Source organism: Acipenser ruthenus, chromosome 1 (assembly GCF_902713425.1).
Source record: "Acipenser ruthenus chromosome 1, fAciRut3.2 maternal haplotype, whole genome shotgun sequence".
NCBI lineage: Eukaryota > Metazoa > Chordata > Actinopteri > Acipenseriformes > Acipenseridae > Acipenser > Acipenser ruthenus.
Genome location: NC_081189.1, coordinates 98656522 through 98682599, shown reverse-complemented (window position 1 = coordinate 98682599; position 26078 = coordinate 98656522). Strand labels below are relative to the sequence as shown.

The window sequence follows — 26078 nt, the reverse complement described above, 5'->3', positions numbered from 1 at the left end:
GTGCGTCTGTCTCAGACTAGCGCTTCTTGGGTGTTCTGACATGTAACTGTAGCTCTAGCAAACATGTTTTCAGATTGCTTCAGAGAGTAAGGTGGGGGAAACCCCCTTTACTTTAATAGACGGGTAAAATACAGCGGCAGGTCCCGCCCGCGTGTCCCCCTGTTGGTGGAATTATCATAAACTGTGCATTAACTCTGCACGCTCGCCTGAGGATTGGCCGGACAGCCTGTCAGTAAGTAAGCAAGCACCCGTTTCAGTCTCCGACGAGAGAGAGAGAGAGAGAGAGAGAGAGAGAGAGAGAGAGAGAGAGAGAGAGAGAGAGAGAGAGAGAGAGAGAGAGAGAGAGAGAGAGAGGACAAGACGGGAAGGGCGAGAGAGAGAGAGAGAGAGAGAGAGAGAGAGAGAGAGAGAGAGAGAGAGACAACGATGGAGGAGGAGATGCAGCAGGCAGAGGAGGCACCCTGCGTACCCAACATTTGCAAGCAGAGAAGCCCCTACAGCGCTCTCAAGACATTCCCCAGCAAGAGGCCAGTTAGCAAGAGGTATGACAGACCGACCATGGTGGAGATCCCGCAGCTGGGTGCCGGGGGAGGAGGGCATCACCATCATCACCACCACCAGCATCAACAACAACAGCAGCACCTTCAACATCAGCAGCCCTCCATCATCAGCAGCAGTGAACAGCACCATCAGCAGCAGCGTTTCCCTTACGAGAACGGGCCCAGTAGCAGAGCGGCAACATCCACCTCATCTTCAGCAACATCCCTCAGCAATCAGCAAAGGATCACCCCCCCAGCGGGTCATCTGACCTCCAGGTACACTGCCAACCTTGGGCAAGAGACCGCCGACTCAAACCTGGGGCTCAGTGCAGGTATTTACTTTCTCACTGTCTCTCTCTGTTTTTTTAATATTTGGTCTAATTTTTATTTATTTTATCTAAGGCGGCACGCATACTTTGTCTTCTGTGATACAAATCGTTACATTTTAATTTAAATGCTCTTAATTTTGTTTGTAAAGATTTCAAATTTAGTTTAATGTATTTTTTTAAGTAATTGCAGTTTGTCTTGAGTGTTTGAATTATTGTTTTTGTATTCTTCTTAGCCACTGAAACTTATAAACCTTTACTGTTGTAATAATGTACTCTATAGAATCAGAAGTTGTGTGGTTGGATAACGAAGAATGCAATGTACTGTAACTTTATAAGCAAGCAGCCCAGACGGCGTTATTCATTGTAACCTCTAGTTTTCAATTTATGTGGAAAAACTCAAGGGTTATTTGGATATGTTAATGTGAAAACACAATATCGACTGCATACAGTGATATGTCAGAATGACAGAGAGTTTTAGTGACAGTGACAGATGCGTGCTTACAGATGAGAGTTCAGTTAGGAGCCCAGTTAATAGTAGAAGCAGGCAACCACTTCAACCTTACAAAACCTTGTAATGACAGTGGCACCTTATTTATCAATGTCATACCCGCCAGGCTCCTGTGACACTGTGTTTGTGAGTGGGGTACTTTTTCTGCCATTCGTTTTATAAAGCCTTAAGGATCACACATCAATGGCAAATAATGTTTATTTTTTTAACTTTTAGAATGTAATTTATGTCATTTTATATTTCACTTTATATGATATCATTTTAATGAGTTTTTAGACGTGGGATTTGGGTGCCAAAACTTGGTTGAGTCCATCTTGAATCCTGCACTGACTGACCTTGAGAGTATTGCTATGTCACATCTCAGAATTGTTGTCTTCCATCATTCACAGCCAGTCTGATTTTTATCAGCCCATGCAATTGAACATTATTAAGAATAATCATCCCATCGGGAATGGGCCAGTAACGTATGTACCTTCTGGCCTACCAGCATGTGTTATTGGTGTTGAGTACTGTGTGACAATGTGCATACTAACAAGAAACCACTCAACAGAAATGCATGAATTGCTCCTACCTGCAACTAGGTGCTTTCTTGCTAGCATAATACCATATAGGGTCTTATGTTTTCATATGGCTGCGGGCTGATATTGGAATTATTCATAAAGACTGCAAATGCTAGTAGGCTAGTAGTTTTTAGTGGCATATACAGTACCAATGGTACTGTAGTTTAGTGGGCTAATAACAATCACAATGAAACAAACCAAAGCTAGAAAAAAAAATGTTGCCCATTGGATTTACTGTAATTGATTCAAAAACATATTGCATGCATAAGAGCACAATACTGGTATGATCATACTAGCACATATTGTATGGTATTCATTCTTACCTGATGCATATAGTTATATTAACCAATAATTCATAAAAAAAGGTAATATTTAAGTTTAAATAAGTCATGCATTAAAGCTTTGTGAATGGGGCCCAACATTTTGTTACATAAATAACAAGCAAGGCTTTTAAGTAAAAATATATATATATATATATGGCACTGTCTGCATTTATAAGGCAGGACAAGTCAACTTGCCTTGCACCCCACCCTGCCTTTTAGAAATACTGTAACTTATTTTTGATATAAAAATGATCAGGTGCTAGTAATTTAGGCAAGCATGCACATGCGCAGACCAAGGGGAGACTCATTACTGCAGTATAATAGGATAGCAGTGTGGAGTATTGGTTAGGGCTCTGGACTCTTGACCGGAGGGTTGTGGGTTCGATCCCAGGTGGGGGACACTGCTGCTGTACCCTTGAGCAAGGTACTTTACCTAGATTGCTCCAGTAAAAACCCAACTGTATAAATGGGTAATTGTATGTAAAAAATAATGTGATATCTTGTAACAATTGTAAGTCACCCTGGATAAGGGCGTAGCTAAGAAATAAATAATAATAAAGTAGTTTTCTAAAAAAACAGCACGGTGCATGGAAAGTGAATTTGTCTAGCCCGGATTTGCGTCAACTGTCCAACAGGGACTGGATCAGCACAGGATACACAATTTATTTACGCTGCCAGTAATTTGTTTGTGCCCGTACGAGTTTAGTATTGCACTGTTATTTTGCAGTATAGTGCAAATACAGTTCTTTGCATTCTTACTATATTTTACCATACTTTTCACTGACTTGCAGTGCTGGTCTGTGCTTTATTATGTTTTCCTACTCCTCACTGTGATTGAACCAGGGTATACCGCAGTTGCTTCACAGGGAATTTGCAGGTTTTTATTCACATGTACAGATTCTTTCCACTATGCAGGTGGCAGTGAGGTCGCTTTTAAGGCAAAACCATAAAAGTGTGCAGACACTGTATTGCCTATGAAGATGAACTTTTAGGACAAAATAATATACGTACTGTAGAGGAAGAATACTGTGCAAGTGAACATATGCATGTCCCGGCTTCATGCAGGCTGCAGATGTTCAAATATAGGCCTTAAAATTGATAAGGAAACTATTACTCAACGGCTGTGAGTATTTAATAAATCCTAGCCTGTTTATGGTACAGCATGTCTGTGGATCTACAAAACAACCAGCAGGCAGCTTTTTATTGCTTTTTAACACCAAAACAACATAATACGTACAGTCGAACCTATATTCAATCTATCTAGTTTTGACTTGGCATCATTTACACCCCCACCTCCATACTATAAAAAAAAATACCTGTTTTCAAAACCAACAAAATAATAGGACCTACAGTATTCACAAAAGAGATAGGATATTGTTATCTGGGAATGTGAAGGTGTTGTTTTGGCCAATTTGTATCTCATTCCTGGTTGAGACTGCTAATAATAAAAAAAAAACAGTTGTGAATTTTACTACAAATAGACAGAACACCTGCGAATTCTGTGATAAGAATTCTAATCTCTTGTTCTAAGGCCCCCATAGTCTGCCACTCAAGCATGTTGGGTTAGCATGTGTATTAGCTGTTAAACGGAGCACAAAAGAGAAAAATCTAAAGGAGAAACACCTTTTGAGTCACCATGAAGAAATGTATTGTTTCCTTTTCTTTGTATTCTGCAATTTTCTGTGATTCGCAACAAGCCATTGGCTCATACGAAGTTTCATATTTCCAGTGCTGTAGTTTCATTTTCATCCATTATCTTACTACAAAAAGCAGTCTGTGTCTTCATAATCCATCATTCATCAGGTGCTGTATATCTGTGTGCTGTTACAGCAGTTGATTTCATTGCCGTTGCTAGAATGTCATGTAAGACTTGATAATTATAAATAATTCTTTACAATGACAATCAGCATAGAAGCCACTGATAATTATTGTTTGTTTTTTGGTATTTAAAGGCTTGGAAATCCATATTCTTACTTCTTATTACTAGTAATTCAGCTACATTAACATTGGTCTTTATTTTGTTGTGTTGAAGAGATCTTCGGGTCTAGTTTTTTTATAGTTTAAGGAAGAATGTGAATGAAATCTGCAGTAAAAACAAGCTGTAAGATCACTCACTGTTCATGCAGTAAATACATGGGCATATTTTATATAAGTGATGTTTGAGGTAAAACTAAAAGAAACTTGAATGTTCTAGCTAAAGCTTTCATCAGTGTTTTAAAGTACTGTACATCGTAACAACACCAAGGAAGGCATTAGCTGAAAAGTTTATCTGCTTGACTTCAATTGTAAAAAGCCTTTGCGGTTCCGTGGTTCCTAGATTCCGATGAAGTGTTCTTTTGCAAGTTTATTTAATCATCATGCGCTACAATTCTGGAATTCGCTGTCTAGTGTACATTACGTGAAGTGCAGAGACAGACAGCGTTTTTAATACGAGGTTAAAGACTGGATTTTTTTTTTATTAGCCTTTTGCTTAATTAGCACTGTAGAGTTTCTTTTGATTTGTAAAGCGACATGGGGTGCTCGCACACGAACAACACTTGGTATGATGTTCATTACAGCTCAGAAAGCAAATATATACAGAGGGCTTGAGATACTGTAGAAGCGATGTCTGACCATACTGAAGCAGGTTAAAATGAAAGTCAAGGGAGATCAACTTCATAAGATCCCTGATCCAGATTCGTTGACTGTCTGAGGATGCGACATCATGCATTGCACTAAACAAAGTCTGGCGTTGCTAAGGCCAGGTTGCCTGTCTGTTGCCTGTTGCCTGTTGCTTGGAGATGTGAATTCAACTATATTACTGATGGTAAAACTCATCATGATTGACTGATTAATGTAGGATGATGCATTTTACATGGCAACGAAGGAGTATCTACATGTGCCGTTCCATGACAAAGCACACCACAATTGTATGATTTAAAACCATATCCGACTTTTCATCTGCTTTGTGAGATTTCATGTTATTAGAAATGTCATTAGGATTCCAAATTATGAAAAGAAACATGCACAGTTACCCTTTGTCTATTGATCTTCCACCTTGGAATGAGCTCCCCCCCCCCCCCCCCCAAAAAAAAGCAAAATAGTATAGTCTATATTCTTTGTTTGTGATAAAAACAAACAAAAAAAACAATATGAGTAATATTCAGCTATCACATCCTGCAAATGGAAACAAACATTTTATTCAAATAATATGCCAGGTGACAGTATTTTCTCAGGCGAAGTTCCTAAGCCAATTGGTAACACTATCTCTGACCTTGCATTCTCTCAGTTTTGTTTAGAGGGAGTCCTGGGTATTGAATAGTGCACAGAATGTTCTCAAAGGATACCGAGCATTTGCTGTCCTTCTCTGGCCAGTGACACTGCCATGATTTCTACTCAGGGTGCAAACGTTTGATAAGTCCTCAAATTTTCAGTCACTAAATCTAGTGAGGGGTTGGATTTTCTAGTGCGTTTTGTGTGTAGAAGGATTAAGCTAATAAGAAGCAGCATCTCTGAAGATCGAATCGGGGTCCAGTAATAATCCAAGAATCAAACAGAGTTATTATGAAGGACAGCAAGCCTCAGCAAACTGAGAAGTCAAGGCCACGAAAGATAGAGAAAGTAAATACTTGTTGACAAAATGGTTTCAGATACGAAGGTGGAGCTGAATTACATCTGTAGTTCTGAGGTTTGGTGTTTGTGATGATCAGAGTGTGCGAGATGACAACAATAATTGCAGGCATTGTAATTTAATATCCTGGTACAAAAAATATAAATCTTGTTGGTTTTATATGTAATAAAACACATGGCATTTAAAAGCTTTTAGGAAGACTGGGGATAAAATGAAGGATGGTAATAAATCTAACACTGTAACACATGTTGTTCCTAATGATATTTTATGAGCCACTCACTGAAGCATCTGAGTTAAATATATCTCAGCGTTTTAAACTGAAATACATACATATTCATAAATCAACACATCTGTGCAACTATGAGCCAGTTCCTGTGATAACTTGAGTAAAACGTACCATGCTTCCATACTGTGTTTTCTACCAAACTTGATAATTAGATTTTATTTTCCCTGACTAATTAAGAAGCATTAATCTCCTTTAACATAAGGCACTCAGGGTTATACAAGTATTTTTTCATAGGCTTTAGGGTCACAACAGACTGACTCAAGTCTTCATTTTGTACAGTTTAGATAAATGTAGTCATTAAGCATCCCCGAGCTCGTCAGTGCATGCATACTGAAGTCACTATGATCCAAAGAGAAGAAAGATGTAAAGGAGCAACTGTTCTTCGGATCGTTTATTTAATAACTGGTGTGTCGCTCATATGAGCACACAATGCTGAAGATTATATTGAAACATTTATCAAATTTGCTCTCCTGAGCTGTGCTGCGAGTCTTATCAGCCTCTAATATCAGGTACTCTTAGAGCAACAGGAAACCGGTGCAGTGGTACTGAGAAACCACAGCTGAACTTTCGCTTTGACTGCATGCCTTGTAATGACATAACTATTTAGTAACATGCGTGCCGCAGTGGAAATTGATTTGCCAGTTAAAATGAGGGGTCTAATGTGCTTGTGAAATGCATTTGCTGTCCTACTTACAGTAGAACCCGTGTTTTGCCTGGAAACAGTATTCAATTAACTGCAAATATGTAGGCTACAGTACAGGAATGTAGTTGTTTGCAAAGGCTCCTTTTAATGAGTCTTCAGTTTGCTAATTGTCTAATCTTCCTCTTGTATGGTTAGTTAGACAATATTGATTGATAATATCTCCTAAAATAAAATCTTCAAAGCTGATTCTGATTTCTGTCTTTATGTAATCTGGGTTGCAGTGCATTGCCTGTATTTTGCATTTATTGTGATTTGGGCATTGAATTGTGAAAATAAAATAATATTTGAAGGGTTCGTAGACAAATCAATCTTGCAATAACAGCTATAGTACTATACAAACAGCATGTTGAGGGTTTCTCAGTTATGCTAAATCTGTTATTCGTATAATATTGTTTTACAAAATACGGAATTCATAAAAATATAACTATAAAAAGTAATATGTAATATTGAACTGCAGGTCATGCTTATACAGTACATTCTAAACATCTAATTTCATCTCATCCAATCAGGTTCTTAGTTGAGCAGTCATTATCTTTAAACGGTAGCAAAATTTTCAGTCAGCCTAAGTGCTCCAGACCATAATAGAACCCAAAAACAAATGTATTCATATTAAAAAAATGTATTCCTACGCAAAAAAACATGTGTTTGATTTATAATAGCAGTGTGGAGTAGTGGTTAGGGCTCTGGACTCTTGACTAGAGGGTTGTGGGTTCAATCCCCAGTAGGGGACACTGCTGTTGTACCCTTGAGCAATGTACTTTATCTAGATTGCTCCAGTAAAAGCCCAACTGTATAAATGGGGAATTGTATGTAAAAATAATGTGAAATAATGTATAATGTGATATCTTGTAACAATTGTAAGTCGCCCTGGATAAGGGCGTCGGCTAAGAAATAAATAATAATAATAATAATAATAATAATATCCTCAAGTGCAAGCATTATAGTACCTGTAGATAACTGACCTTGTCTTTCGCCTACTGCTCGGACACTTAACTGTCATTTCCTGCAGGTAATGGCTGCTGAGTTGGACATTAGTGCGTAGTTGTCCTTAGAAGGAATGCTACCTACAGTTATGGTTGGACGATAATTATATTTTCAAATTATCCCTGTAATCATAATTATCTTTTTAAACTACCAGTAATTGCGTCTTTCTCCCTAGTTAATATTTTTTGTCTGTCTGATATTCGCCTGCTGTCTTTTTAAAATGAAGCTCATCTATGGTGTTTCTGCCCTTTTCTTAGTGGTTCAGTCCAAAGTGTTTTTTATACACACACACACACACCACAAAAAAGAGGTGAAACTGAAATAGAGCAGTACATCATGGATTTTAGCAATGAATACTTAAACACTACAGTACAGTGCAATTGGCAGCCATGGACAAGTAGAGATTAAACAGATGTATTGTAATTAGTTAACATTACATTTTTTTTTACAGTATTGGGAAATTGTAAAGTAACTTTTTTTTTTTTTTTACTATGCAAAGCAAAGTCTATACATTCTGTTTTGGTGGTTGTCCAAAGCGTGTGCATTTAGTTGCTTAAACACAAGTTACTGTTTGTTTATCTTGTATTGTCTCCATGGAGATCTTCACAGATCTTTGGCAAGTGGAATTTCCTTTCAGTTGAGAATTATCATAATGCTGGTATTTTAAAAGGTGTTTAGTGAGTGGGAACATGTTCTAGTGGTCAGAGGGAGTTTCCTATGGTGTGCAATGATCGTGTTAATGAAGTGTGCACTGCAGCCTGTATTTGAGCACACAGCTGTAAAGAAGTGCATTTGAGAAAGAGGTTTGAAATGTTTTATATGTGTACAGTAATTAGTCAACTACTGTACCAGTAAAGTATGTTTATACCGTATATAATATGACAAGTGGAATCTGTCTGCCATTCACTTCATTGGGATTCCAAATCCTGTTATCCTGTGATAAAATATGCTGTTCGGATAATCAGATGTTGTAAAGGGTCCATTGACTGTGTATAAACAACAGCCTGTTGCCGAGACTGATTCAGTTGCAGTCAAGCTCTGAGAAGGACTAAAGTTCTTGTCATGTAATTATACTTTACAGTATAAGTAAAGGACAGGTAAAGTGTGCTTAGAAACAAAAGCCACCCTTGCTAGTAAATTTCTCTTGACTTTGTCTTAGACGTTATTGACTGCACTCGACAGGTCCTGTTGTTATCGCTTAATTATACACTACCAAATATACTTCTTGAAGATAAAGGTTGAAATAAGATTTAAATTCAAATGAACAGCAAACACCCTGTATAGGTGCCGGTTAGAGCAACATCTGCATTGACTTTGTAGGCGGCAGACAGCTTTCAGGCCACAGCAGGGGGTACTGTACCACATGGATCAGTCAGCCCTCCTTGTTCAAATGCCAAAGTCAGGTAACTGCTGCTTTGTTTAAAAAAAAGAGAGAGATCCTGAATGTAAAACTTCCTCACACAGATCAACTACAAAGAACAAAGGTACAGCTTTATGACCTTGCATGATTTTCTGTAATATGCACTTTAAAAAGAGCTATCGATTGCACCTAAGCTGTACTCGGGGGGAGGGGGGGGGGAGGTGGGCAGACAATTTAATCTTGTGAAGGTACAGTTTGTTATTAATGAAAAAAAGTGGGCCCACATACTGTGAAAAAGATATTTGCATTCATGAGTGCTAAATTTGGCAAAACAAGACTCATTATATTTATAACTTTTGTTATTTGGTATTTCTTTAAAGCCATGACACTGGCAATAAAATGAATCACAGGCCTACTGACAAAATGTTGCTAAAATACAACTGAGATAAATGTACACTGAGAATTTCTTTTTTTTTTTATTTTTTAGATCTGATAAGATTTTAAGAGCCTTTAAAGAGTAAGTAGCGGGCTTTAGAAAAATATAACCTTACACATGTGTTGCTACAAGTGTTTAAATAATGTACCTTTCATTTTTCTTTTCGTTTCAAAGCTTTTTTCAAAATGACTGCTCTAGTGCACTATTAGTGTAAGGATTATTGCCCACATTGTCAAACAGGTAACACAGCAATAACGATCCATGATGTGGTATGGAAAAGAAAAACCAGAATACTTGTTATGTTTTTTTTTTTTTTCCTGCAGTGATTTAGAGGACAGATCTCAAACCTCAGTGCACTAGAGCGGCCATTTTCAAAAGAGCTTTGAAACAGACTTTAAAGTTATACGTTTAAAAAGCTGTCAGGATGTTAACTCTGAAAATTACAGGTACGTTATTTAAACAGTTGTAGAAACACATGGGGACGTATAACGCTATATTTTTTGGAACCCCGCTACTTACTCTTTAAAGTTATAGGAAAAGTTCAAATTAAAATTTTTGTAAGTAAAAACACATAGGTAAGTACATAGGAAGCTAGATGGAGATGCCTCAAATGTTGAAAATGCACAAAAGTAGACAAAAAATCAGCAGTATCTATGTAACATCTACAGAAAGGTTCAGCCCAATAAAGACGTGATATAAAAAAGTAACAAGAAATAACTGGCACTATCAACATTCCCTCGCTTGGAATCCCTCGGGTATCTTTGTATAACTTGGGTCTACTGTATTTGTATTTCTATTTCTAACTTGGCTGGAGTCACTAGAATGACTTCAGATGCCATGAACTGTACTAAGTTTGGTGGTGCCAGAAGATAAGAATACAGTCTGATGAGAATGGGAACACATACATACTGCTTCATCTACGGTAAACAGAGGGTTTGGTCGGGTGGGTTTAAGCCAGCAAATAGCATTCGATTGCCAGAATAGAATTCGACAGCTTTAAACCTCTGCAGCTTTACATCAGGTACTGTAACCATTACATCTGGGGCAGACATCTGGCTAATGCAAGGGGCTGGGGCCAGAGCTCATTTCCTCCCACAACACTGACTTACAATTGAAACCTCGCTAACATAGGCACCAAAAATAGTTCTGTGGTCTCCATTAATCAAGGGTCCGTTGGTACAGTACCTATGAGATTGATGCATGTGTTAAGTGTCTGATGTGTTGCTTTAGGGTACTGTACTAGCCTGTACCAGAATACACTGTGTGGGAATCGGTAAGAGATTTGTCAGCTTGCAAATAGAACACATGTTGGACCCCTCATGAAGACAAGCATTGTACAATTTGCCCTTTTATACATAGAGCAGGAGTTAAATTGAATCATCTTGCGTGTGCAAATAAGTGCATTGCATTACAATTAATGGTACATACTTAACTGGCTACTCGAAACCTGCCCCTTCCAATTTGTTTTTATTGTTCTGTTTATTGTACTGGTACAAATGGTTGTCAAAGTTGTTGTGTGTGGCATTAACGTATCATGCTTTTGTGTTAAAATAAGGGACTTGAAAGTACAGTAAATACATTTTACTGTAATAACAGTATTTTTAACATTGTAAATCTTTGAAGTATGTCTAGCAAAAATACATTTTCATATCACATTCTAAAACCAAGGTGAAAAAATAAATATCACAGATCTAAACACACTTGGATTGCAATAGTATGTCTGATACTCACCAAAGTTCATGCTAGATGTAATTGTTAACCACTCCTGTGTGACCATTGCGTACCTGTAGCTCTAGATCGTGTATGTCTGTTTACCACTTGCGTGGTACTGCAAACCGCTCCCGCTTTAATGTTGACTGTTGACTCAGAAATATTGTTACTTAAGGCGGGTGGGAACTGACTGATTTAATCAAGCAAGCGTGTTTGTTTACTGATATATTTTTGCTCTACTTTATGTCTTGCAGAGAATCGCATGATTTTAGATGCCTTTGCCCAGCAGTGCAGTCGAGTGCTAAGTCTCCTCAATAACAATGGAAAGTTCCTGGACCCCAAACCGACCCAGTCAGTAATGTCCCACATAAAACAAGAAACATCTTACGAGGAAAGGTCAGGTGAGTGTCAGCTGGCAAAGGGAGCTCATGGGGAACCTCAGACTTCAGACAGTCCGGACATGGAGCTGCAATACGCACAGAAGAAGCACCAGACCTCCACCTTCCTCCGCGTCTTCACTGAATCTCTCCAGAGCTACCTGATCGCTGGGAGCCGGCCCTCTCAGAGTACCTCAGCTTTAAATGACTACTGTCACCACGGCAACGACCTGGATCCCTTATCCACCTCCCCGACCCATACTCTGGGAGGGTGGACATCACCAGCCACCTCAGAGTCTCATGGCCACCCATCTTCCACGCTCCCAGAGGAAGAGGAAGAGGAAGAGGAAGAGGAGAGGTGTTGTCCCAGGTGTCTGGAGCTGGAACAAGAGGTCCTGTCACTTCAGCAGGAAAATGAGGACCTTAGAAGAAAACTGGACAGTGTGCCAGGTATGTGAGCACTGGGTTTGTATGTTTTGAAACTATATATTTTACACAGGATATATCCTCTGTGATGCAACCTGTTTGTGCCTTTTTCGGATTCAGTTTATTTCTAATGGTTTATTAGTTTTAGGACAGTGTATTAATATATAATTGCAGTAAGGTTCTCTATAACTACTGTAATTGCAAATACAAAGTCTAAACAGTCAGGCTCAGAACAGTCACAAGATATATAGTAGTATGAAAAAGAAGCTTAAGAAATTCAGAAAAATGTTCTGACTAGAAATCTTTATAAATATATCTATATTAGGGCTGTCAATTAATCGCAGTTAACTTCTGCGATTAATGCGTAAATGTTTTTAGAGATTAATTATTTTAACGCACGTTAATCGCATTGCTGTGTATTGAGCCTTTCGGCACACCGTACTTCAATCCCAGCCGCAGCAACATTGTATTGAGTGTCTGAGTGCAGTTATTGTTTAAATAGAAAGTTAGTCCCTGAACCTCTTAATGGAGCAAAGGACTAAAAATGAATGGGATTTTTTTTTTTTTTTTTTTTGACGGCTCACTGGACAGAAAGACGCTTTCTTGTCTACTGTCAAAGTGAGTTCCAGTATCAAACACGAGTACATCTAGTCTGTTGCGTGCTGAACACGCCTTCATCTCTCAAAATACACGAGCAGCTCTTCTGCTACAGACAATAAACAGCAACAAATTAAACCCACCAGTTTCGACAGAAATGCAGGATCGCTGCAAGCCCACGAATCAAGCTAAGTGTGATAATACTTTTTTTTTTTTTTTAAATGAGTTAGGCTGCGTTTCTCTCTTTTTTTTTTTTTTTTGCGCGTAGTGTGTAAAGCCTAACAATTGTTAGTTTGCAGTTTTTGGATATGATGCTCTAGAAAGAGTGCAAGTATGCAGACAGGCTAAAAGAATTGAATCTATTCAGGCTTGAACAAAGAAGACTACGCGGTGATCTGATTCAAGCATTCAAAATCCTAAAAGGTATAGACAATGTCGACCCAGGGGACTTTTTTGACCTGAAAAAAGAAACAAGGACGAGGGGTCATAAATGGAGATTAGATAAAGGGGCATTCAGAACAGAAAATAGGAGGCACTTTTTTACACAGAGAATTGCGAGGGTCTGGAACCAACTCCCCAGTAATGTTGTTGAAGCTGACACTCTGGGATCTTTCAAGAAGCTGCTTGATGAGATTCTAGGATCAATAAGCTATAAACAACCAAACGAGCTAGATGGGCTGAATGGCCTCCTCTCGTTTGTAAACTTTCTTATGTTCTTATGTTCTTATGACGACAGGTTTTCTTTTTTTTTTTTTATGTTCAGAGTTAACAGTTCATTTCCTAGAAGTGCTTACTATAGCTACATATTTATAATTTTATTTTAAAAAAACTAATTTATTTCAGTTCACAAAATCACATTTAAAAATAGATGTATTATGTTTTCTGATCTCTGTATGCTGCTGATCAAGCTTGAACCGCACATTTTATTGTGTTGGTTGTATTTGTAAATTTCCTGGTTAAATAAATACATTTTAAACAATTTTATTTACAGTTAAGGATAATAAAAACAATAGCATCAGTAATAAAACAAATTTAAATTAGGTGGATGTAGTAAATGCAACAATTTAATATGCGATTAAAACCGAGATGAACTAAGATTAATTTTTTTAATCGTGAGATTAATCGCGATTAATTTTTTTAATCTCTTGTCAGCCCTAATCTATATGTATCCATATAAGCATAATTTTTTCAGATTTCAGGAAGGAGAAACACACCCACTAAAGTTACCAAACCAGAAATAAATAACTCTTGAAAGTAGTCTTACAGTATTCCTCATCGATTTTTGGATTGCAGTTGGGTTACAGTATTACAGTAATTATAGTAATCCGTCACATATCCATCCTAACCGTTTATCCGCCATGATCAACCTCTTCAGCAACGTTAGTTTATTATTGAATAGAGAAGATTAGTTCAGAGATTGTAGATCCCACCAAAGTTTTCGCACACTGTGTTGTATTTGCTCCGTACGCTGCCATTGCTGGTAGTGTCACATGAGCTGTCCAGTGTGTTGAAATGTAAATGAATCCAGTTTGCCTGCGGGGCGTATCAACTTCAACCTCCATCTCAATCTCCTGCCCTTAACTCAGCAACGAATGCACGCACCCACACGGCAGACGGCTACTCTGTCACAAGCATTAATACCCTGTATCTTTCTAAACAAGGGATTGAGGGGAGCTCCCTAATAAAAGCTGAATCTAAAAACAATAATTGTGTGAATATAGTAATTGTTACAGCTGAGTAGAATGGTATTTAAAACAGGATTCATTCATCCGCCTTTTTACATATCCGCCCTTACTCTGGTCCCACCACAGTCAGATATGCAACGGATTACTGTATTAATATTTTGAACCTGTACATTCACTCATTTCTTACCTTAAGTAGTCAAAAAGTATTACATCATCGCTTTTGCCATATCTGCCTAATACGTTTGCACAAAACATATGGTCCACTTACTTTTGAATCTCACACTCAAGATGTTAGGGAGGGGTGGGGTATGTCAATGCTAATTCTATGCAACAGGCAAAATATTAAAGCCCCCAATGTCATTAGACATACAGATTTACATTGCTGCACGGTGTGTGAAAATACCTGACCAATCAATAGATTTTAGAGGAGAGCTCCATCTTTTTATTTAGTTGGTATTTGAAAATAAACTAGAAAAACAACAATTTAAATGTCAAACTATAATAACACTATGTAACACAATTTTTGTTCCTGGGTAGTAAGTTATAGTAAGTATACGATTATACTGTAAATCACTTTCACAAATCAGCCCCCAAATGTAGTCTCCCATCATGTTCTCGTTATACTGTCCTTGGTAGTGGCGTTCAAAGTCCAGTATATCCTGGTGGAAGCGCTCGCCTTGCTCCTCCGAGTACGCTCCCATGTTCGCCTTGAATTTATCAAGATGAGCATCAAGGATATGGACTTTGAGGGACATCTTACAGCCCATTGTGCCGTAGTTCTTCACCAGAGTCTCAACCAGCACCACATAGTTTTCGGCCTTGTGATTGCCCAGGAAGCCCCGAACCACTGCAACAAAGCTGTTCCAAGCCGCTTTCTCCTTACTAGTGAGCTTCTTGGGGAATTCATTGCACTCCAGGATCTTCTTTATCTGTGGTCCGACTAAGACACCGGCTTTGACCTTTGCCTCAGACAGCTTAGGGAAGAAGTCTTGAAGGTACTTGAAGGCTGCCGACTCCTTATCTAGAGCTCTGACAAATTGTTTCATAAGGCCCAATTTGATGTGCAGTGGTGGCATCAGCACCTTCCGGGGGTCCACCAGTGGCTCCCACTTGACGTTGTTCCTCCCCACAGAGAACTCGGTCCGCTGTGGCCAGTCCTGCCTGTGGTAGTGCGCCTTGGTGTCCCTGCTGTCCCAAAGGCAAAGATAGCAGGGAAACTTGGTAAAACCGCCTTGGAGACCCATCAGGAATGCCACCATTTTGAAGTCTCCTATGACCTTGATGCCATCTCAGAAAAATGCAGATATGTATCCACTTAGGCAGCTGGAACTAAACTGAACTGGTGGGCTTAAGGCCCCTGTATTTATACTACTATTTATATTACTGGAAAGTTCTAGAAAGTTCTTGAAGTTACTCCAAGTTTACTCAGCACTGAATCTATCTGGAATGTTCTGGAAAATAGGTAAATTTCAAAATATCACTGTCCTGGTCACAAAGTTTGTGGGGAATAATATCCATTTTCTATACTTTTGAGGCATAAGCAATTAGGAAATAACACTTACTACCCAGGAACCAAAAAATAAAAAATAATTGTTACATGGTGTAATCTAATTAGGGTGTTTTGTCTTTGCATTTCTCGGTAGCTGTACCAATTTTAACTGAAAATGTAGGTCACCACCAGTTTCACAAAAGAGAAATGATTTATTATCTCTAAATGTGTAGGTGTTTTGTAGTCTATATATAGCATAGTTTATTTTATTTTGATAGCTAAGCCATTGCCAATTTAGGCTGAAATATAAATATGAGGCATCACCAGTTTAAAAAAACCAAAAACAGAAAAGATTTGTTTTCTCAAAATCTACAGGTGTTTTGGAGTCTAGAAATAGTTTACTGTTATGGAAGAATACCAACACCTGTGAATTTCCGGGTAAGAACATCCTTATCTGTTTTTTGACAAGCAGCACCCATTCTTTCACTTTCAAGATTAGAAGTTTGTGTATTTAATTATAGAAGTATCTGTGTTAGTGTGATCAGAGAGATTATGTGGGTGTGAGGCGCTAATACCATACACAGCACTCTGAGTAGAACCCTGTATATCTGTTTGTAGATTTCTGTCTAATAAACATGCTAAACAGGGAATTGATGCGTCTTTGTTTATTTCTTGACCCAAAGTTATTTTTTATTTAGTGTTTCATTAAAGGAAAGTCGTTCTAAACAGGTAGGTAATAGCGGTTCTTGAGCTGTGTTATATACCATGGCATGCATTTTAATGTATTCTAAAATGGCTGTGTAAGTTCAGTGAACCTTCTCTTTTGATAATATCTTCAGGTAATATTTGTAGACCCCTGTATGAATTTGTATGTTATTTACTGTTAACTTTGATTATGGTGTGTGTGTGTGCTGGGGGAGGGGGTCTCATTACGGTAAATTCATATGTATTTGATGTAGCTTGTTTGTCTCTTGTAGATATTTTTTATATTTTTTAACTAGGAATGCATTAATCTATCCTCTATGCTCTGTTTTTGCTCCCCATCCTTTCCTGTGTGTCAATGATAAAACAAAATATGAATATAGGCATTCTATACAGTCTGTGAAAAAAAATGAAATTAAATGGAAAGGTGATCTTTTAAAACCTGGGTTTATTTCGAAACGAAAACCAGTACGCCTGCTACGTTTTCAAAAAATGAAACGGTGTTGAAATAGGGTGTGATGTAAAGTATATATTTTGAAGTCGTGTGTTCTGGCCCTTTTAAATACAAATGTAATAACACAATTCTAATTTGTTTAATTGGGAAATTAGCTCATAGTGCTGTTTTTATTTTTCAGCGCCTTGTCAGAATGTCCTTGACTATTTCAAAAGAGTGCTTCAGCAGCACAACCAGTTTGTGCAGCCGCAACCTGAGGAGCAGCTTACAGAGGTACAGTGCAATACTGGTTTACAGAGATGCAATGCAGCTTACTTTCGTAAGGATTCTTTTTGACAAGCTCTTCCCTTGAAGTTCTGAATGCTGTTTATTTTATTATTTTTATGACTGCTGCATGTATTAAACTGTTGAACTTTCTGGATGACAGGTGCACTGTATTTATTTTGAAGGCGATTACAGTACCTGCTCATGACGAGACGTAAGATATAAATATAATAATTTTAGATCTGCAGTATAACATGTAAACATGCATTTTTTAGTCTAGCTCCAACACTCCAACTGTATAAAAAGATTCATTCATCTGAATAAGGACGTTTGCCACGAGCGATATTCCATGCTTGCCGTACAAAACTTGTTTGAGTCGTTAAATCAGCTTCTTTACTGAACGCCGAAAGGAGCATCTGTCTTAAGTCTGATACAGGGAGGATATTCAGATAAAAATATGTTGTTATTTGTTTCATAATGACGTTTGAGGTTGCTCTCCTTGTAGTAGGCTACAGGCTACAGTGTGTAAGCGATTTGTTGCAGATGAGACAGGTTTACCACTGTTTTCAGTGAAAGCAAACTCTTCCAGTCTGGTTTAAAGCCTCATGCTTTTGTTTATTACTCGTGGAGGGTTTGCTCAGTGCCATTGTCCACGAAACAAACTAGCACTTAATTCAAAATTATGAAATTTACTTTCAAATGCACAGCCGGCTTCTAAATACGCATGTCATAAAAAAGTGACAAAATATCCTTGAGTGAACATGCAGGCTCAAAGAAACAGGAGAAAGAGAATGAGAGAGAAGAAAGACTAATTAAGATGAATGAATACAGAGAACACAAATAATAAACTTGTGTTTATTTTTACTTTCTCTCTTTTCTCTCTTTTCATTTCTCTTTCTTCAGTTCATTCGAGCTGCAAAGTGTGCATCACCCAGCATTTCACAGAGAGCCGAACTTGAACTGCAAAAGAGCCGCATGTGGCTTGTGAGCCGCGGTTTGGCCACCTCTATTACAGAGGTACAGTGCATTGCTAGCTTACAGAGGTACAGTGCATTGCTAGCTTACAGAGGTACAGTGCATTGCTAGCTTAAAGATGCTGACTCTCCCTGGTGTGAAAGTAAGGGGGCTTCAAAGGCCTTCATCTCATATCAGCATCAGTCTGCACCATGGTGACAGCTGTGTTCAAACAGCAAAAATACCCATCTGTATGAATCTAATTCAGGCGATGAAGACTTGGTGGTGCAGCTTCTTTTGTCTGTTTTGCCTAAATGGCTGTTTGTCTGCCTTCTTGCTTTTCTGTATTTGGTATTTCTGCCTGCTTGCCAACCTGAAAACCAGCCTGTTTTTTTTTGGTTGTTTCTGCGCAATAGTATACTAGTGTGTCAATGCGGTGTGTGTTTTAAGTTAATTTGAAAACCTTTTAGTTTTTTTAAACTAGATTCATGTATCCTGGTATCAACAACCATTACCTTATATGAAAACCAGTGCAGGCACATACAGAGGGTAATAAGTGCGCAGTAAATGAATAGTTATAGTCAAATGCAATTAGAAATGTATATAGAAAGCTCAAATTGATGCACTGAATAGAATGCATCTCAGCTGAAACAGTTACATGTATAGAATCAGTGTTCTATAAAGTACAGTATCTAGTATTGATCAAATTTTAATGTTATGTTTCATTTGACTGACTCTAACACTCTACATGGCAAACACAATAGCTGCCTTGACTTTGTGTCAATCTTTGTACAATCAAATTAAAATGTTCTTAGTCAATCCTAGCCTCCTATATACTTTTCGTATTGTATTTGACTATATTCTTTCACGTACAGTGTGCTTATTACCCTCTCTGTGCCTCCACTGGTTGTCATATATGGTAATATCTGCTGATACCAGAATACATGATTCAAATTATTATTATTTTTTTATTGGCTGTGATGTCAGCACACATAGATGATGTTTAATCATATCAGTTATTTTGTTTAACAGTCCTTGTTTTCATTTTAAGGGAAGTAAGCAGTTGCTAGGCAACTATCCTGTTTACATCACCAACAAGCAGTGGGATGAGGCGGTGAACTCTTCCAAGAAAGATGGCCGCAGGCTGCTGCGCTACCTGATCCGGTTTGTGTTCACCACAGACGAACTGAAGTATTCATGTGGACTTGGAAAGAGGAAGAGATCTGTACAGATAGGAGAGTCGGGCCCAGAAAGACGGCCACTTAACCCAGTTAAAGTTACCTGCCTCAGAGGTATAAAACTGTAATTTGTACTTCTTTTTTGTTTTCTGCTACTCTTTAGCTAAAGAAGAGCTGATATTTTAGAATGTTTGACCACCCAGTGTATGCTATAGTTAAAGTTGTAGTCCATCAAGAATGGGCCATAAATGAAGCCTGACTTCATTAAACATACAGGTTCCCTTATAAAAGTTTCCCATTGTGAAAGCATGGTAAAGCATAGGAAAGCGCTGTAAAGCATAGATAGGCATGGTAAATCATATAATAAAAACAAACCATGGTAAATTATGGTAAATTCATAGTATAATCATGGTAAAAGCAAGAGGGAAAACTGTCCCTGTGGGACTTGCTCCCAATTCACTTGTGTCTGACAGTGCTTGGGCCAACCTCATTTTGGAGTCATAGTATTGTGACTCAGTTTCAAGCAGCTTAATGCAACTCAACACTTGATTAACCTAAAAACACATTAAAGAATATATTCATGCACCAAAAACTGTTATGTGGTTCATAGCATCAATACCCTCCACAGCTATTACCTGGAATATAATTGTGCAGACTGCAGTTTCTGATTATACTGTTCTGGCTTGGGAGGGGCATGTGAACTAGTGGAAAATTCAGCCTCAACTTGCTCAGCACGAGTTCTATTAGATGTGGCTTTACTGCATAGCCCTGCAAGGTGAAACGGCTGAATAGGCTGTAAATGCTCAATTAGAACAAGTGCTAATGGGTAGCAATATCAACTGCCTGCTGCTGCTGCTGGGGATGCTACTGTAAAACAAATTGTTTTGCAGTATACAGGATGTTTTGCAACAACAAAACAAAACAAAACAAGAAAATGCCTTTAATTTCAAACAAAATGTCAAGTAAACACTGTCTCCAGTTAAATCTTTAAAATAGAGCCTTCTGTGAAAGCTACTGGAAGACCTCTAACCTTTATTCTTTTTAAATGCTTGAATGATTTGAGTGTGTTGCTGTTGTTTTTTTTTTTTTAGATCAACTGAACGGACCCTTATATTTTTGCAGTGTAGGTGTTAAAGCTGTTGAAAAGACAAGTGTTGCAATTTTCAATAGTCCTGTAGTGTTACTGCGGTTTCATTATGAAATACACAAAGCAGTTAATGTGGGTTGGAAGCAAATTTTTTTAATGTCTACTGTCGTATGCTGTTTCCATTTAAAAATGTTGCCTTTGAGAGTTTTTTTTTCCCCACCATATGCCCAATTCAAAATTTTAGAGTAACTTGCAGTAGTACCAGTGGTTTAGTGACTAAGTGGACTAACTTTGGGGCTATAACACCCCAAAGAATTAAGCAGAACAATAGTAAGTACAAAAAAAACAAAAAACAAAAAACAAAAAAAAACAAACCATACAATTCACAGTATTAGCATTGAAAAAGCATTTGAAAGTGTAAAATTACACTGGAATTGACCATGGTCAATTTTTATAAAGGCTGGAAGTTTTTATTAAACGCTTATAATGATCAGGTGCTAGTAATTTAGGCAAGCATGCACATGCGCAGACCAAGGGGAGACTCATTCCTGCAGTATAATAGAGCAGCAGTGTGGAGTAGTGCTTAGGGCTCTGGACTTTTGACTGGAGGGTTGTTGGTTCAATCCCAGGTGGGGGACACTGTTGCTGTACCCTTGAGCAAGGTACTTTACCTAGATTGCTCCAGTAAAAACCCAACTGTATAAAATGGGTAATTGTATGTCAAAATAATGTGATATCTTGTAACAATTGTAAGTCATCCTGGATAAGGGCGTCTGTTAAGAAATAAATAATACTAATGTATATTAAGTGCGGTATTATATCCTGGCTGATGTAAGAAGGGCACAAAGAACAAAGTTGACGTGTGTGACTCATATGAACAGATTTGCAAGCAAATATTAAGAAAAGGGGGACAAAGAGCAAGCAGACTCTCCCCTTCGTGTTCATCTTTTTGTAACTGCTTTGAGTCTGGTTTACTACTGTGCAATCAGCACTAGACTTAATCTAGTTTAAGTGATGATCTCAATGAACTAAACAATTTTTGGTACGCTGCAGTTGGTATGATCAGTGGTACTAATGTTAGTCCAAGCAGTGGATTATGCAGTTGACCCTTACTGTTTTCAGACTTTTCATAGCTGTGTTAGAGAGGGTTAGAAGTTTATTCTCATTTCTAAAGAACTGTTTATCCCTTAAAAACACTCTTCGAAAAACAGGCCTTAAAGTTTTCAATGAACGCTAGTGAAATATGATCTTGTACTGTATGTATTCTTAGAGTCAGTAGATTATATACAGTAGCTGTCTATGTACTCTACTTAATACCAATTCACGTACAAGACTGTGTGTTTGTACAGTACAAGCATCTATACACTGTAAATATTGTGAATTTACAATTTGAATTTTTTAGCACTATATTTTCAAATGTAGGCATGTCTAACTTTACAGAGACGCCTGTTAAAAACAATTCCTTACAAAATGCCTCTACTTTTAACTTTTTCCTGTACAAGTTGCAGTATTCATAATGGAGTCATTTTATTTTATTTTTTTCTGGCAGAGTTTATTAGAATGCACTGTGCCTCCAATCCAGACTGGTGGATGCCTTCAGAAGAACAGATCAACAAGGTGTTCAGCGACGCCGTCGGGCACGCTCGGCAAGGCCGGGCAGTGGGGACCTTCCTCAGCAGCAGCAGCGGCAGCAGCAGCAGCATGTACTATGAGAGCTTCGAGAGCCACCTGTCACAGGACGACATGTTCCTAAAGGAATCCCAAGACGGGTCTGGGGACTGAAAGGGGAGGAAGATTCTGCAGCAGTTCAGTATCACCATTCATCTCTCCTTTAACAAACTGAAACTGTCACAAAATGATCTGGACATTTAGTGGCACAATGCACTGTGCATTTCATGGAAGAATATGCCTACTGATTAACTTGCCTACTGGTACTTCATTAGAAGCTTGTGTCTACCATATTTTTTTGTTTGTTTTATCTGCAACCCTGCCCATTCTTAGACCCTTTGTGACTGGCCATTGGTCTTGAAATGGGAGCTAGGGGTTCCCCAGCTGCTTTCAAAGCACTGCAAGTTTAGTCCCTCATTTCGCACTGCCTTGTGGCTCCCCTAGCTTGTGTAGGAAACAAAGAATTGAGTCATTTCAAACACAAAACCGTAGAAGGGCTGCTAGCATTCTTGAGGTGAAAAGCATTTTTTTCTGTCTGCTCTCAATAATGTGGGAACATGTGGAGAGGTATGTCTAAGTTGGAAACCTCAGAGCAGTGTCTGTAATCCTTCTCCACCATTTAGCGCTAAATGAAATCCCTGCGATCTTCCTCTCCTCAATATCATTCATGGTGCAATTCATCAGACTGAGTCTGGATGTCCAGGTCTGAGACAGCCCTCAGCAAGCATTGTGTGTGTGGAACCGGGCACTTTTCTGTGGACTTTAAGATGAAGAAAACCAGGCGCAGGATTCAATCAGCTGAACCTTTTCTACCATCCTTGTTAGGCCTTTTTCTGAATTCAGTGGCCTACACATTGGTAAATTAATTATACCTGAAAATGTCAACAATCTTAGCCAATTGCATAACTGGAATATTAACGCCTTCTGATCAAATTGCGCAGATTGCTCGTTCCACATGTACAGATGTTCCATGACGAATTTAAATCATACCAACAAAAATCAGTGAAAAACATAACTGAAAGCCCTTTTTTTCTACTTTTTTTAAATTATTGAAGACCTAATCTAACGTCGGTCTTTCCTTTTTCCAAAGAGGCTAGTGTGTTCATGCCCAAATACCTCTGAGACTTGCCAATAATTCTGTCCTAAAATGGTGTCTTCTTTTTTTGCCTCAATGACCGTTTTGATGGTTTACTTATTACTGATCTACTGTAACAGCCATTATCAGCTAATAGGTGTGTGTTGTAAGTCTTAAACAATATGCATTCCACCCAATAATATAGGGGGTCAAAGCCACGGATGACCAAATAGTTAGAAGTGCTGTATGTAACGTAAGTGTTGCCACCAGAATGCAACAAGTCTCCATACTCAATAGGCTTTCATTTCATCCTTTTTTATTTTTTTACATAACCATTACTATTATTTTCCCATTTTGAATGTACTGCCTTAGTGCTCAGTTTTCATGTAGTAATATATTTGCACTTGACTTTTTACATGCCAGTATTGTCTGATTTGTGTTGGGGATACACATGTTGGTGAAGCATCCCAGGCAGTATATTGTGTGCTGCTGCTTTATATTAGGAGGGAGGACTATGACCTGCTTGAACCTGTCACCTCCAGGTGAATTCTCTCCTCTTGATTTAGTGGGGAAAGACCATCCTAAAAGCAGAACATTATCAAAGCAGCACTTTATTGTAAAAGTACAACTGCAGCTTGTTTTCTGTCCTTGAGTTTGATCCAAAGGACTGAAAACCTTCCAATACAAACTACTTTCAGTTCAGTAGTGTCCACTGGGGTACATTATATCTATATTGTCGACAAGACAATCTTCAGTTTGAAACTTACATTTGAAATTATGTATTCAATTATTACATGACACAACTGCCTGTTTTTCACCCATTGTTTCATATATAAAAAGCACTTGTTTAAATCTAAATCTAGAGGATCTCTTCCACATGACCTTGGTTGCCTTTGATGAGGTATTTATCCTATAGATGTGTCTCATGAAACACAAGAGTGTAACACAGAGATTTGTAGGGAAATTCAAAGTTTTAAATTGATCTAATCATGATTCCTTTCAGCAAAACCAATTTAAATTAAAAGTACATTAATTAAAAGCAGACAGTTTAAATGTACAGTTAATTAAATGAGCCTTAAAATGTTCTAATATAGCACCTTAGAAGTACTATAAAACTCATTTCAAAAGCCAGGTGACATTTTTATTGAGTGCCAAATGCAAGAATAAAGGAAATCAATGCATTCATCATCAAAATAAAATAGAAAAATTCAAAAGATCATGGGAGATGCAAATTATGGAAAGTGAACTGTTTGGATACCTGTTTTGTTGTACTGCAGCTCATTGAAATGCACATTAAGCTTTTATTGGTGCTTTAAAATTCTAGAATGTCTTCATTATGGGAAAATTCTGAGGAATACTTTTCCCTATTGATGGTGATGGGAAACAGCCAACAAATAAACCAATATTTGATAGCGTAAGAGTTAGTTCACAATTACAATATATGGAAGTTTAACAAGGCAACCTGCCCATACCCAAGCCGTTAAATCTGGTAGGGCTCTTTTTAATGCAGAGATGTAATGCATACTGTCCATTCCGTGTGGAAAATCAGGAGAGATATACATGGTATAAAAAAAATAATAATTATAATAGTTCCCCCATGAATATATACTTAAGCTCAGCTAGTATGTAAAAACCACTGATGCTAAAAAATATGCCTCCTAATTGTAGTACAACAAAAGGCAGATTCATTTATAGCAAATACTAGATATACACTGTATTATACATGTTCAAATATAACTTTATTTAAGTTAGTCTGTAATACTTTCTAAATTAAGCCACATCAGATTCTACTTGAAAGAAGGGCCTTAGCCACCTACTGCAAATTGTGTCACTGGTTGCGAAGAATGTCAAACATTAGGAGAAATAATTGGCTGCATGATACCAAAATCCTCTATTCCTTCATTTGTTAAACCAGCTGCATCCCCCTAATGAACTGACATGCTTTGAGACCATTCTCTCTTACCATTGGAATCAAGATTTGGCAGGCATTACATTAACAAGTAGACAATACACCAGAAAGAAAATTATCAACATTAAAAGCTTCATTTAAAATGGTTTGGTACAGAATATTATTGACAATTATTGCTTACGCTTTTTACATATCCAAATGTTACCTTAAGTTAACATTAGCACACATCTATAAGATTCAAAGGGCTTGCTTATATTAAACTAGACATCAAGGTTTCTTCCAGACCGCTCAAAACAATGTTACTTTTAATACTTCATTTATCACACATGCATAATATGTTATAATATGCAGCTTTTTATTTCTCAGATCATTCAAAAACACATCTCAAACTATTTGAAATGCCTTTGTAAAAGAATTGTCTGTCGGTTTATTGCAAAGGCGACTTGCTTTTGACATTATAGTAATTTGAGAAAATAAAAGAAAACTAGGCTTCTTATCAGAAATGTCTTCATGTACGTATTAATGCTTACCAGGTAGAATAAACATAGTGAATATGTAATGAATTGTCTAACTTAATTTATGTATTTTATATTCAAGTGACTGTTCATGTAAACACTGTGAAGCAAACAGTAATCTTATCTATTTTTTTTATTGTCATAGTTATTTTGTACACAATCTTTTTTTTGCTGGTGCCTGTTCTATCAAAGGTTACCATTACACAAATTGTATGTCTTATTGAACTGAAGGATTCCTTACATTGTTTAAAAACTGTTGATTTTCAATGAACATATTAAAAGTGCTTTAAGTCCTGTTTACAAAAGTTTTTTCTATAAATGTAAAATTATGGGATGTAAACGTAGTTAGT

General features: G+C 37.7%; 1 protein-coding gene across 2 annotated transcripts; it reads left to right on the top strand.

Annotated features, from left to right (window-relative positions):
* Positions 1–270: 270 nt before the first annotated feature.
* LOC117421094 (BEN domain-containing protein 4-like) lies at positions 271–26012 on the top strand. Of its 2 annotated transcripts, XM_034035030.3 has the most exons (6): positions 271–871; positions 11603–12175; positions 17260–17351; positions 18246–18359; positions 19348–19588; positions 22111–26012. In XM_034035030.3, the coding sequence occupies exons 1-6, from the start codon at positions 427–429 to the stop codon at positions 22341–22343; spliced, it is 1698 nt and encodes a 565-aa protein (XP_033890921.2). In that variant the 5' UTR covers positions 271–426; the 3' UTR covers positions 22344–26012. The 2 variants fall into 2 exon arrangements, with proteins under 2 accessions (XP_033890921.2, XP_033890922.2); XM_034035031.3 differs by lacking the exon at positions 18246–18359.
* The last annotated feature ends 66 nt before the right edge of the window (positions 26013–26078 follow it).